This window comes from Hemiscyllium ocellatum, chromosome 8 (assembly GCF_020745735.1).
Source record: "Hemiscyllium ocellatum isolate sHemOce1 chromosome 8, sHemOce1.pat.X.cur, whole genome shotgun sequence".
In the NCBI taxonomy this organism is placed as follows: domain Eukaryota; kingdom Metazoa; phylum Chordata; class Chondrichthyes; order Orectolobiformes; family Hemiscylliidae; genus Hemiscyllium; species Hemiscyllium ocellatum.
In genome coordinates, this window is record NC_083408.1 from 44,080,646 (window position 1) to 44,094,927 (window position 14,282).

At 36.9% G+C, this 14,282-nt stretch overlaps 1 protein-coding gene across 5 annotated transcripts in view; it reads left to right on the plus strand.

Annotated features, from left to right (window-relative positions):
• Positions 1 to 14,282, plus strand: part of gphnb (gephyrin b) — a 536,356-nt gene that overhangs the window by 201,822 nt on the left and 320,252 nt on the right. For all 5 annotated transcript variants that reach the window (XM_060828874.1, XM_060828876.1, XM_060828875.1 and 2 more), the window contains exon 2: positions 13,019 to 13,097. In XM_060828874.1, coding sequence (XP_060684857.1) covers positions 13,019 to 13,097 — 79 coding nt within the window. The remainder of the gene's footprint in view (positions 1 to 13,018; positions 13,098 to 14,282) is intronic.

Here is a 14,282-nt window from a genome sequence, read left to right on the forward strand (position 1 = left end):
AACACCATCTACTTTTGTGTTACATTTTAATTAACTATTCTTGAGACTCAACTCTTTCTTAGCTTGGAAACAAATGGACAGTTTAAAGTACAATTGTTTAGAACCCATTATTTAGAATATTTTCGTAGGACTTTGAAGCCTATCACTCTTCCCACTTCAGCACACAGACAGCTGCCTTTTATCTCCAAGTGTAAGCGCCAATACCTTCGACCAAGTAAAATAATTTAGATCCTCTCTGACTCTGACAATCAAACTGCCCAAGCTTGCTATCAGGCAATATAGGTCACAGTACCCCTTTCATTTTATCATAACAGTCTTATAAATCACATAATTGCAACACAGGAGACATGAAAAATTCTATTTGAAAATCCACAGGCAGGTGGGTCTAGTTCATCTTGGGAACATGGTTTCATGGACTGGTTGGACCGAAGGGTCTGTTTTCATGCTGTATGCTGTATCTCTATTTATTGGTAGATGCATGTTTAAGAACAAAAATAAAGCTAATTGGCCTTTTTTTTTGAAAGCTACAGCATTTCATAGAACAAAATAATTATCACTGAAGTGAATACATAAATACTTTGATTCTAACTGTAGAGGTTTAGTGATAGAGGGCGAACAGATTGTAAGCAAAGTAAATAAGTAAAGGGCTACTTTGCACCCTGTAATGTCAAAGTTCTTCAAACTTAATATTCATTAATTAGTTGTGAAGCACTTGAACGCATATCTGAGTGATGTGATCAAGTCTTACATAAATGTAAGGGTTTTGTCTATTTTTATGATAGCCTGTTACTCTTAAAATATGTTATGCCCTAATTATAAATACATTATTTCCAAAGCTTAGGCATCATTATTCTGTCTTCATGTTTTAGGTTCATTAAATCATTGTTAACTTTAAGGAGATACACTTACGATAAATGTGAAAATTCTTTTCTCCTTCTGATCCTTTTACAATGTTCCAGTAGTTTTTCTGGCAGCATAATGTTCCATCATTCTCATTTATTGTAACACTTGTCATTTGTATTACTTCCCTGGTCACATAAATTTTCTAATGTGCTTGCATTTGACATGCTTCAACTTCTGTTTTTTATTTATTTTCACTTCCATTGGTGCCTTTGCTCAGTTGTGATTAAATTTTATCTATTTATCTGAAAAACCCTACACCACCACACACTGAGTTCATGCACAACCCTTTCAGTTATCAGGAGACATATTATAATTCATTGCCACATTTCAGCTTGTTGATGTTTTCACTTACTTCATTTTGGTTTTAAAAAGAAACTGTTTTATTTTTAATATTTGATAGTCTCTTTCTGTCTGCAAGAAGAAAAAGTCTTGCTAAAGACTTTCAATTGATAACCATCAGAACTTTGCTGTAAACACATTGATTTCATTTACTGTTTAATATTTCAACTTGTATGTTTTAAACAAACTTCATATTTGTTTAGAAAAGGCTATCTCAAATCCATTAAACTCAAATGCAGTTTTTAGCACACTGCAACTTCTTTTAACATGCATGTAGGTTCAGTGACTGAAAGAATAATCTGTAAAGTCACAATGCTGTTTCTTTTCTTAACATTCCCCAAAATTTGCTATTATTGTAATGACAAGAAATTTAAAAGTTGAATAAATTTGATTGGTGCACATCATTTTTGTTTCCAAGTTAAAAGCCTTTGTGAAAAGTATACAGATCTTGTGCACTTTGTCTGCCTCTTAATCCCATTGAATAGTCTGCACTTAAAAAAAACACAAACCCTAAAGTGCATTCAAATTTTCAATCCATCTGATTTGCTTTGATAAATTAAATAGTTAATCTGAAATCCATTTGGAGTAAAATTAATTTCGAACTCAATTGGATAAATCTGTTTAGAGACCTAATTAATTGGGTATTCAGAGTAGTTGAAAATATCAGCTGCTTAAACTCTTATATGCAGAGGCTTGGGAATATATGCATGCAGTTCCTTCATCCTACACATCACAGGGCTCACAATCAAGGATACAGGGTAAGCTATTTATGACTGAGCTGGGGAGACCTTTGCTTCACCTAGAGTCTTGTGTGCCTGTGGAATTCACTACCACAGAAGATTGATGCTAAAACATTGAATGTTTTCAAGAAGGAGTTAGAAAAGCTTTTGGGGTTAAAGGGATCGAAGAGTATGAGGCAAAAGTGGGAACAGAATACTGAATAAGATTAAAGCTAAAAAACTGCAGGTGCTGGAAATCAGAAACAAAAACAGAAATACTGGAGAAGTTCAGCAGGTCTGTGGAGAGAAATCAGAGTTAATGTTTTGGGTCCAGAGATCGATCCTCAGAACAGTACTGAATAAGATGATCATCCATTATCATACTAAAGGCATAGCAGGATCAAAGGGCTGATTGGCCTTCTCATGTTGCTCTTTTCTTTGTTGTATTGTGCAACATATAGTGCTTACAACTGTATCATCATAGAATAGCTGTATATTGAATTTTAGTTTTGTGTTTGAAATTTTGGATTTGCATAAGATATTTTATCGATTCAGGTTCGGCAATCCCACCTGTAAGTAAATACCACAAGTCCTAAGATCAAATGTCTTTCTTTACTGTATTATCTAGCACTATGGTATCATGACATGATATCAGTGAAAGCAATCAGTCTACGGCACTCACATACTTCCAATGTCAAAGCTCCTGTTGAGACTAAAGGACATTGTGTACTGAAAAAGAAACCATTCTCCTTTTAGAGGTTTTTCCTTCACCAGGTTGCTTAAGCTATGTCTGAATGTGTGCTCCCTCATTTATTTATTAACTGGACAAAAATCCAAAGGCTTGACAACAGCCTCCTTTCCCATGTCCGCAGATGTGAATACCAATCAAATTTGTGGTATCCTGTACAATCTCACACTTCCCAAATCATGCAACATGTCGTCTAGATTAGCCACTTCATACTTAGTTATAGAGAGACACAGCATGGAAATAGACCCTACATCCAAACACGTTCATGTTGACGAGATATTCTATCTAAATCTAGTCCTATATGCCAGCATTTGGCCCATATCCCTCTAAACCCTTCCTATTCGTTTACCCATCCAGGTGCCTTTTAAATGTTGTAATTGTACCAGCTTCCATTACCTCCTCTGGCAGCACATTTGACCTTTGCTTTTCTCATCTACATCAGCAACTTGCATTTATGTCTTTAATAAATGCCTCAAAATATTTTGCAAAAGCATCAGCAGACAAAATTTGAACACTGAATGATGGGATAGTGTAGGATTGATAACTAAAAAGATAACTAAAAGCTTAACCAAAGAACTAGATTAAGAAGTAACTTAAAGGAGGACAGAAGGGCTTACAAACAAGGAACAAGAGAAGTCTATTCAACCTTTCAAGTCTGCTCCACCATACAGTGACATGATACTGATTTTAACCCCAATTCTTTCATCCCTTTGGTAATTGATAATCTATCTGCTTCTTCCTTAAAAAAAAAGATTCTGCATCCACTCTATTTTGAGGAAGGGAATTCCAAAGGCTCTTAACCTTTTCTTAGAGAAGGAAAAAGTCCTTAACTCTATCGTATATGTATGACTTTTATTTACTTTTGGGCATAACTTTTGTTCTAGTTTCTCCCAAAAGAGAAAACACCCTTTTCACACCCAACTGATCAAGTCCCCTCAGGATCCTATTTGTTTAAATTAAGACACCTCTGAATATTCTAAACTCCAGAGGATACAGGGATACCATGTCCAACCTTTCCTCATAAGACAATGCATTCAGCGAAGGAATTTATACATTTCCTTTCGGTAACATCACCTGTAAGTATCGGATCGATATCCACATGCTGTAACAAAAGTTGTTTCCACTTTTCTATTATCTCTCTTGATCCTCATCTTTGCTGTTCTTTGTCAGCCAGTTTGGATTATGTGTGGTTTCCTGTGGAAAGATGAGAGGCATTCAGCTCCTGTCATCAACCATATGCCCACCATCTGAAAGTTAACTAGACTATTGACATCTGAGCTTCAGCCCACATAACCCCTCCATCACAGAGACTTCCAACATTCACTTCTCTAATATCACCAACCTTCACTTCACCTCAACTTATTCGCACCATCCAAACATTTATACTTCTGCCACTTTATATTGTCTTGTAATTTTCCTACTGTTTGAGACTTGAGACTTTGAAATTCCTTTTCGCAGAGAGACATATGGGGGCATAGTCTTTGTGTATATTTAAGGCTGAGATAGATCCTTGATCAGTAGGAGAATCAAAGTTTATTAAGAAAGGACAGGAAAGTGGATGTGATGAATGTTGGCTCAGCCATGACCCTAATAATTGGTGGAGCAGTCTCAAGGGGTCAGAGAATCAGAGCCAAATCTTTGTACGATGTCTCTATAACATTTTGATTATACAATTTAGATTAATGACCGAGATAAGCAAACGGAGTACAGTATATCCAAGTTTGCCAAAGATAACAAAATTAAGTGAGATAGTAAGTGCTGAAGTGGCACAAGGAGGCTACAGTGAAATAAAGACAGTGAGCAAACAATTACACATTATTTTAGTCAGAAATATAAAAGGTAGATTATTCTTTTTGAATTTTGAGACGGTGGAAAAGAGTTTCATTCAGGGGCACTTGTGTATTTTGATAAAGGAATCAGATATTACTATACTGATACAGCAAGCAATTAAGAAGGCAAATGGGATGTTGCTTTTGTTATAATGGAATTCGTATCTTGATATTGAAGAATTCTTACTAGTTGTACTGGGAATTAGTGAGGCCACACCTGGAGTAGTGTGCTGTTTTTGATACCTTGTCTATGGAAGGATAAGATCAAAGAATTTTACAGTATAGAAAGAGGCCATTTGATACCTCATACATACCCAGATACCTCTTCTGGGTACCAGCTCCCAGAAGAGCTACCCAGCTATGCCACTTCTCCAGCCTATCTCCATAGCTCTGTAAATTCATCTCTTTCACATATATATCCATCCTAGGATAATTCGATCCTAGAGAGAGTGCAATGAAAGTTCATTAATCTCGATCCTAAGTGGGGGAGGTTGCCCTATGAAGGCAGATTAAGCAGAATAGGCTAATATTCTCTGGAATTTAGAAGAATACAAGGTGATCTACTTGAAATATATGAAATTATTAAGGGACTTGACCATTTATATGCTGAGAATTTGTTTACTCTGGCTGGGAAATCTAGAATACAGGGTCACTGTCTTGGATTTTAATGTTGCCAATTTAAGATTAAGCTGAGCAGAAATTTCTTCGCTCAAAGGGTTGTGAACTTCCAGAATTCTCTATCTTAGAGCTGTGGATGCTTAATTGTTGAGGATTCTCAAAATAAGAATCATTAGAGTTTTGGTATTAAAGGATTTGGGCCTTGTGTGGGAAAGTGGAGTTGAAATATAAAAATCAGCTGTGATCAATAGCAGAGTCAATGCAAAGGACCAAATGACCAACGCATATGTCTCAGGATCTAATGTTGTCAGTCCTCTTAAAAAGCAATTGCAAAACATAGTACTTTGTCAGTAACACCGTTTTTGTGCTGAATTTGTTTTCTCCCATAGTACTTTGGGATTTATCCATGAAAGAAAACAGAAGGAAGCAGCAGTGTTTCTGTCAATGCAACTGTACCATCCAACTGGAACACTGTAGGGGTTTACCAAGAGGACCATTCTGCATATTTTTTAATGAGATTTAGAATTCCAGTCACAGTACATTGTATGAGAAACACAGAAGATGCTGTTCTACCTCCTGGAGCTGATATCACCACTTTGCTGCATTACTTCATCTTCAGATTACTGAATCTCACTGCCACCTTTATGTAGATGTGCATCAGAGGCAACTTCATGTTGATGAGAAAGAGATAGTGTTAAAAGTGAAATAGATAGTTTCAGTGATATTATTTGAGTGCAGCAATACTGTGATGATTATTTAATTGAAAGGAGAAGATTGACTTCTCAATTTAAGTGTGTTTCCTGTCCACATCTTTGGTAGCTTTTCACCTGAGAAAGGTGATGGACACATAACGAACAATCTGCCTCAAATGGGGTTTTCATTTGGCTGATGGTTTGAGAGGCAAATTCTGCCATAAGTATGAGTTACCAAGTGTTGTGGGTTGTTGTTTTTGGCATGGCAATCATTGCCTAACCACTGAAGTCTCTGTTTCTTGTGATGGTATATGCCAGTCCACAGGAGGAGTCACCATTTCCCCGTTATCAAATAATGACTCTCAGGTGAAATAATTGCTGTCTAGAGCCCTCATGTCACAATTGCAAGCATCCGTGAAGTAGATGAGCATCCCAGTCCTCACCTGGCTCCAGCCTCCTTGCTAAACAAAGAGTTCATGAGTCTTTGACCATCTTCCATCTTATGGCTGTGCCTGGCTCAACAAAGCAGCCTCTGTTTAATGAGTGCAGACAAATTTGGAAGATTTGCCTTTGAGAGGCATTTTGCCCTCAGTGATACAATGAAGCTGAGTAAGATAAAGTGAAGATGATAGTTATGGGGTGTTTCACAGGGGAAAACAAATCAGAAGCTAAGAATTGTATAATAGGATAAAACTCATACAAATGCAAAATCAAAGTTGAATAGTTAAATGTAGAATGGTCCCACTGGGATATTACTGACCTAGATGAGAAATGCTTAGTGTTATAAAAAAAAGTCAAATACAATCTGAATGCAGAACATCCTCCAGAGGCTTCTGGCCAGCTGTCTACCTAACTACAGAAAACCTTGTGGCTGAAATGCAACCATGAAATTAATTTTGTTGGGGATATTGCACTGAATCCAATATTAGTCTTTTGGAGAAGCTTGAATATATTAAATGGTGGCCTGAAGCACACTACAGGCATCCATCTTTAATTTAAAAATATGGGGTAAAGGGAATTGTTTTGCTTTCAAGTGTCCCTTTCATGTCTGAAGTTTTTGTTGTGTTTGCTGTTTTGACTTTTATCATATTATTTGTGTATATGTGAGTGTTAAATGCATGAAAGTGTTGAAAAATATGCAGGTCAAGACAGCTTGTACACTATCTTGTTAAATATGTGGCAACAGCTGTGAAATGAGGTTTGAAGCACACATTTTAATCCCCAAACATACATAATAATAGTATAGCTGGAGACTCAAAATTTGGTTCAACACTTTTATTGCAGCAGAGTAACTAATCCAATTTTACATGATTATTATGCGAAACATGGTAAGACAAGGTATAAATGGCACATCAACAACAAATGCCACTATCATAGAAGAACATGCCAAAGGAATTTAACAGTCATACGAAGAAAATGGACCCAAGTCAGTGAGGTACTGCATAAGATCACCAAACCTTGGTCAAAAAAGTTTACTTCTGTTCTAAGAGGGAGTTTATTGGACGTATGAAAGATTTTGTGGAAGGAATTCTAGGATCCTTGTGACTGATTAGAGAAGAAAGACGCAGGAGAGTCCAGAATTTATTTGGAGGCTGGGGGCTAATATCTACCTGGTGAAAATTGCAGAGCCTCATGATGTGAAAGAATTATAAATACAAGGATGAAAACTTGACTCCATAATGCCACAATGCAAATCAGGAAGGAAAAGGTGTGATAATCAAGTGAGATTTTAAATTTTATCTTTCATGAGAGTTAAGAATCAACTACATTGCTGTGGGTCTAGAGTCACCTGTAAGCCAAACCAGGTAAAGAAGGCAGATTTCTTTCCCTAAAGACTTCAGTGGTCCAGATGTGTTTTATGACAACCGATTATACTTTCATGGTCCCCATTTCTGAGAGGGAATTTTTCAACTCGAGAAATATTGGAGAGGAGGCCATGCTGGAATGTATTAGAATAGTCGTGTGATAGGTGTCATGGATAAATGCTTCATCAGCAAATAGACTGAGGTAGAAATGGAGATGGATAATATTATTGAGGTAGAAGTTGGTATCAAAAGAGGCATAGTTAGGAACAGCAGCAAAGGCTACAGAGAGAACAAGTACCCATAATGTATTATGATCCCAGCTGTGTTATTACTGGAACAAAGCAGATTTCAGATTGAAATCTGGCTTGATAGATTTTATTGGTGAACAAGATGGTCTTTCACTGAAACACAAGTAGATAATGCTGCAGAATAGCTGTTCACAATTAAGCAGAAGTTTCTTATGCAAAAGAACTGAAATAAAATACAATGACCCAAGCTACATTGCACAAGTTTAATATTATGAAACATATAGTAAAATGCAATCCCCTTAATCCCAAAAGAACTCCTTTGCACTACTCACACCAGAGGTAATTTTGTTCTCTGTCACATCGGCAAGTTTGACTTAACTATGGCTTCAATTCCTAGTCTTGAGAATGCAATAGCTTCTTCCTTAAGTCTTCAACTAAGCTTAGATTTTCTCATCTTTACCTAACCCCTTTAGAGTTTTAACTACTGGTGTGGAGCTTTCAAAATATCTCCATACACTAAGATAACTTGTTTCCTAATGTTTCTAAACTCTCTCCCTTCTTCAGCAGCAACTGTCTTCACATCTAACTTGAGCCAAGACCTCTCCAAACTAAAATCAAAGCCATTGGTGTTTCTCCTCAGCCAGAAACAAATTCCAAAGCCTTCTAATTGAAGCCTATTGTTGGGACAGATCCTCTGTCCCCGTGTTCGTTTGGAGGAGAGAGACACCGGGTCTGATTAAAAGTATAAACAGGTTTAATGAGAGAGAATCGTACACAGTACAGTGAGGTGTCTAGCTCACTGGAGAAGGCGTTCTGACTATTTTTTAATTTGTCTATCCTTTTGTTCTCTCACATTCCAGAGTTACATCCTTATTTGGTAAAATGCAGAATTTTTGTATGTCATTGGTTCTCACCCGATAACGTTCTATTACCTCAGTTTGAGCTACGTGCATCTAGACACAGCTCCAATGTCCTGTTATCTCTCACCCTCCCTGGGGCCTCTTCAGGCTATGCCATCAGCTTTTCAGTCTTTTCTTAGTGTAACATAATGGCTTACTGTTGTCTAGTGAAGCTAACAAGTTCCAGACTTGCTAATACTACCTTACGTGAGCACTACCTAACAATAAAGTTTCTTACACTACCTAACCTTAATAATGGATCCCAACACTATGCAACACTGTTTAGTCTATGCTTGTAAAATTTACCCAATGAGTATAAGGTCCAGAGAAAGTAAAACCCCATTGCTCTCCAAAAAATCCCTCTCATACAGTGCTTTAAATGAAATCACTCATGGCTAGAAATGCTCACAAATTAATCATTAAGCCACTCCACAGATAGAAACTAAAACCACATGCCACTATTCCAAATTTTTCAAAATATATGCATAATATCACGCACCTTAAATCACAAAGGCGCATTTGTAGTCACAGTATATGATTCATAACTTTGATTCGAACTATTTTGGTGATGCACTCGGGAGAAAACAGGGCCACAGGAGCAACACTGGACTATCCATCCTCTTGAGCATGTACTGCAATTCAGTGAGGTTATTGACTTTTACCTCAACTCCATTTGCTTGTGTTTGCTACACTTTCTTTGATATCTTTACTAAGCAATCCCGTTGTAAATTTTGATTTAGCAAGCATCAAAGTCTTTTGCCAGACAAACTTGAGATTGCATCTGGCTTGATGTGAAAAGTGGTTTCAGTTTTCATACCTGAATAGCCTTGCTCCAAGTGTAATATTATTTCCACATAGCTCAGGATATCCAACTGAATCTTTTGATCATTTTAACATCTTAATATGCTTCAGTTTTCTACTCAAGGGAAGATCATATTCTCAAAATTTAACTTTTTATACCTTGGTATTATTCTCCTCTATGCCCCCTCAAAGAACAATTTACATCTGTCTTGAGATCAGAACTGAAAACTAAACTTAGTCCTCCAGCTGGGCTCTCACCTAGGCTCTGTAGAGCTAAAGCATTCCTTGCTCATTTTATTATATTACAACTTGTTTGAGATAGAGACCATGTATCCAGTCACCTTTTTACTTACCTCCCCTCCCTGTCCACTAACTTTCAATGATTTGGAAACATGACATCTTAATATCATAGTCTCTTCACAGCATTGAGAAAATATTTGGGTTTGACTTTCTCAGTTCCTAAGTGGTTAACTCTATCTGTCCCAAAGTTGAATTCCATCTGTTTTGCCAACATTCTATTTCCTTTTACAGCTCACTCCTTACATCTACTGTGCCTTGTATTGTAGAACATTAAGTAACGAACTCCTTTATTTCTTTATCCAAGTCAAGAGTATGGTGAAGAGCCACGTTTCCAGTACGGATCTCTGGTAAACACTATTCTTCATACCCTACTAGCCAAGTGCTGTTTTGTCTACCTCTACTTATTGTTTCCTATCTCCTGCTCAGTTTGCAACCCATGTTGTACCTCTACTTCCATGTGTTTTCACTCTTGACAATCTTAGATACAGAATTTTAATCGTTTCTGGAAGTTCATGAAGGGAATAGTTATAGAGATTAACTTATCCATCATTTTTGTGACTTTCTCAAAAGAAATTCAATGAAGAACTATTATTTATCTATCAGTGCTGATGCTTTTGATCAGTTGATATATATCCAGCTGTTCAATCTTTCCTTCTGATATATTCCAGTTGTGCACAAATTAAACTGCTGAATTGTATTTGCCTATTTTCATTCCCTCCTCTTCTTTTCTAAATTGCAGAGTAGCATTGCCATTTTTTCTATCCAAAGGTGTAACACTGAATCTAGATGTCTTTGCAGTATAGCATTTCAAACTTCCTCACTCATTTCACATAACAACTTAGAATGGAAGCAATATTATGTTTTAGTAGAGATCCAAGCAGAGATGCAGAAGAATTGACATGGGCTCTGGAGCTCAAAACAAGCTCTCACATTTAGGAGAAGCAAGTGAGATTGGGGATAGATTGGTAATTTGCAGTGTCAGAGGGTGCAACTGAAATGGTTGAGAATCGTCTTGAAAGGGAAATGGAACCATTTGCAAAGTCGGCTTGCATGGGCAGTAAGAAAGGAATTTGAGTGGTTAAACAGGATTGAAGATCAGGAGGATGAGTCTTTTCCATGCGATGAGATTGGAAAGGGCATGAAGAGTTCAAGTGGAAATTCAAGCAAGAGGATTTGCAGCTGGATGATCAACTTTGGTGAGAGACTTTACAATTGTGGGCAAGAAGAAGATGGTGAATCAGCAAACGCAGTTGAATTATTGTGAAGAAGGAAACTGAACTTTGCATATGATCTTCCTCATTTTAGGTTGGAGGTACAACGGTGGCTCAGTGATTAGCACTGCTGCCTCACAGTGCCAGGGACCCGGGTTCGATTCCAGACTCAGGTAACTGTCTGTGTGGAGTTTGCACATTCTTTCCGTGTCTGTGTGAGTTTCCTCCAGGTGCTCTGGTTTCCTCTCACAATCCAGAGATGTGCATGTTAGGTAAATTGGCTAGGCTAAATTGCCCATAGTGTTGAGTGCATTAGTCAGGGGTAAATATAGGGTAGGGGAATAGGTCTTGGTGGGTTACTGTTCAGAGGGTTGCTGTAGACTTGTTGGGCCAAATGGCCTGTTTCTATACTGTAGGGAATCTAATCTAACATAAAGGTAAGCTAACACACATTATGTATTGGATAACATTTCAGTGGGGGAAGATCACATTTCTTGTAACCTTATAGAACTCTTGCCTGATAGCTATTGTTGGTTTGAGCAAAACAGAAGAGCAACAAATACTTTATTAATGCTTATAGTCCGGGAAGTCTTCTGGCACGATGATAGTGTCCCTACCTCTGGACCAGCAATTCTTGGGTAAAATCGTGCACTGGGACTTGTAAGCTCTGAAAGAATGTTAATGATGTGTTTGTTATAACAAGTTGGGATTCCTTCCTCTCTTTCCCCACTGAAGTCTGCAAAAAAAGAAGGAAAAGAAGAGAGCAATAGTGTGGATGTGTAAATACAATTTAAAAATTAAATTGCTTAGTACTGTGAGTGTTTGCAAAACATGAAGTCTTGCTTCATAAAGGCCAAAGTGTTACTTGCAAATGAGCTGTATCCTCCCTTCACAAGACTTAATTGTGATGCAAGAAGAACAAATATAAATGAAGTTCCATTCATCATCTCAAATCATTGCTATGTAATTTTCAGCTCAATAACGTTTTTTACACTCCCATTAATTACTTTTCTCTCCATCTGCTCTCCCAATTTTATAAAATACAATTTATTTGATAGTTATCAATGTATGCCTTACTAATACTCCATATGTAAAATTATTATTTTATAACTTTTATCAATACCAAAATAAATGTTGAGTTTCATGATCATTGAGGAATTAATTTAGATTTTGACAGTAGAGAATCACAATTAACATTCTTTGGTGAAGTAGTCGTAGTTGTTAAATTACTGTGAATTTATGATTATCTCCGTGACTGTTAACTACCCCAACTTAGTTTTACTTCAGCACACTCCAAACATTATACTTAACCATCATGATCTGGAATATTCGGCAGACCTCTTCTTGGCTTGCAAATTCAAAACACATCCTTTATGAATAAGTGTCCTTGAAATGGATCTTGAGGAGAAAAAACTCAAAAAGCATTAGAACGGTTTTAATCTTCCTCATATCTTTTAAAGAGAGTTCTTTTCATAGAAGTATTATTTTTCAGATGAGATGTGATTGTTTTGCAATCAACCAGCATTTATTTTGCATGATTTCCCATGTCACTTAATTGGTTAAATTAGTGGATTGCTGATACTGAAATAGGATAGGTAGTAGGACTATAATTGTCTCTGGGTTCCCCTGCCTAAAGCTGAAAGTGCATACTAATATGTATATGGTCTTGACTGCAAGGCTTCTTGAGGCTGAATACCCTGTTAGAACTTACTAGCTCAGCTCACATATGAAGATGAATGGTTTAGTGAGGTACTGAAAGACACTTGGTTGTGATGAGACTATAGTCCAGGAGAAATCAAGTGATGCGTAACATGTTGGCAGAAAAGAGAAAGGGCAGGAGTCTTGATCCAAAGGTGGTATTTTGAAATATCAGTATGATTTTTTTAATTTGTTTGTCTTTTTACAGTGAGTGATAGCTGCTTCAGGAACCTTGCAGAAGATAGAAGTGGGATAAACCTTAAAGACCTGGTCCAAGACCCTTCACTGTAAGTCTAACACAGGCAACATAGAAGTTCATGTGTAACTTCAGCAATAAGACATCAAATTTGGAATAATAATGTGTCTGCTTCAAAACAAGTCAAGTTTATTGTAAATAAATGCTATTCTACTGAATAAGTATTTTCCATGTTTTTACTTTATACTTAAAAGCTTGGAGAGGTGACCTCAATAATTCTGTGGTGTCATTCTCTGAGGACACAAAAAGAACTGTTAAGCCATAATTAACTTTACGAATGCTGGAAAAGTGAGTGGGCCATTTATCTTCCTTGTAATGTGAACAATGTCAGTGCCATTGAAAATATTTGCAGTGTTAAATTTCCTATTTGAATTAAGTGTCACCAGATCTGAGAGAAAATAAATGACCTTAAATATCCTGATAATTGTGAATAGATCATTGAAAGAAACATTGTTTGTAATTTAATTTGAACTGACATTTTCATGCTGCTTTGTTTTTATACAATGCACCAAGTAGATTTGAAAAAAAGTCCATGATTATGGGATTCTGCCAACATTTTTGAAAAAATTATTTCCTAGGATGCTAGCTAACCTACCGCTTTTTGCTCATCCCTAATTGATCTTGAGAAGGTCATGGTGAGCCACCTTTTTGAAGTGTTACAAATGATGGGTTGCAGTAACACCCACAGTACTGTTAGGTCAGAGTTCCAGGATTTTGACCCAGCAACAAATTTCCAAATCAGGTTAGTGTATCACCTGGAGGGGAATTTGCAGGTGGTGATGTTCCTGTGTCTTTCTGTTGTCTTTCAAGATATTAAAGATTGTTAACTTAGCCAGTTTAAAAGCATGTGATTGGGCAGCACTGGGGTGATTCATCAAACAAGATTGAATAATTGCAGATGGAAAGGCTAACATGGAATAGCTCACTGCATTTAAATCTTTTAGACTTGTTCCTCATCCACTACTAGCACATAGTGGCAGCAGTGTGTACCATCTATAATTTCTATTAAAACTAACCAAAAATCCTTTGACAGTGACTTCTACATATGCAACCTGTCAAAATGAATCCAAAGCACTATGACACAGAAACCAAAGCAGTTTTTTTGGGGGGGATAGGGTTTATTAACTACACAGTATTTCAGCTCTTTTCACGTACTGCCTGATCCCCCTTTATATCAACCAGTCATCTCATTAATTAATTAATCTTGAAGTTGTTC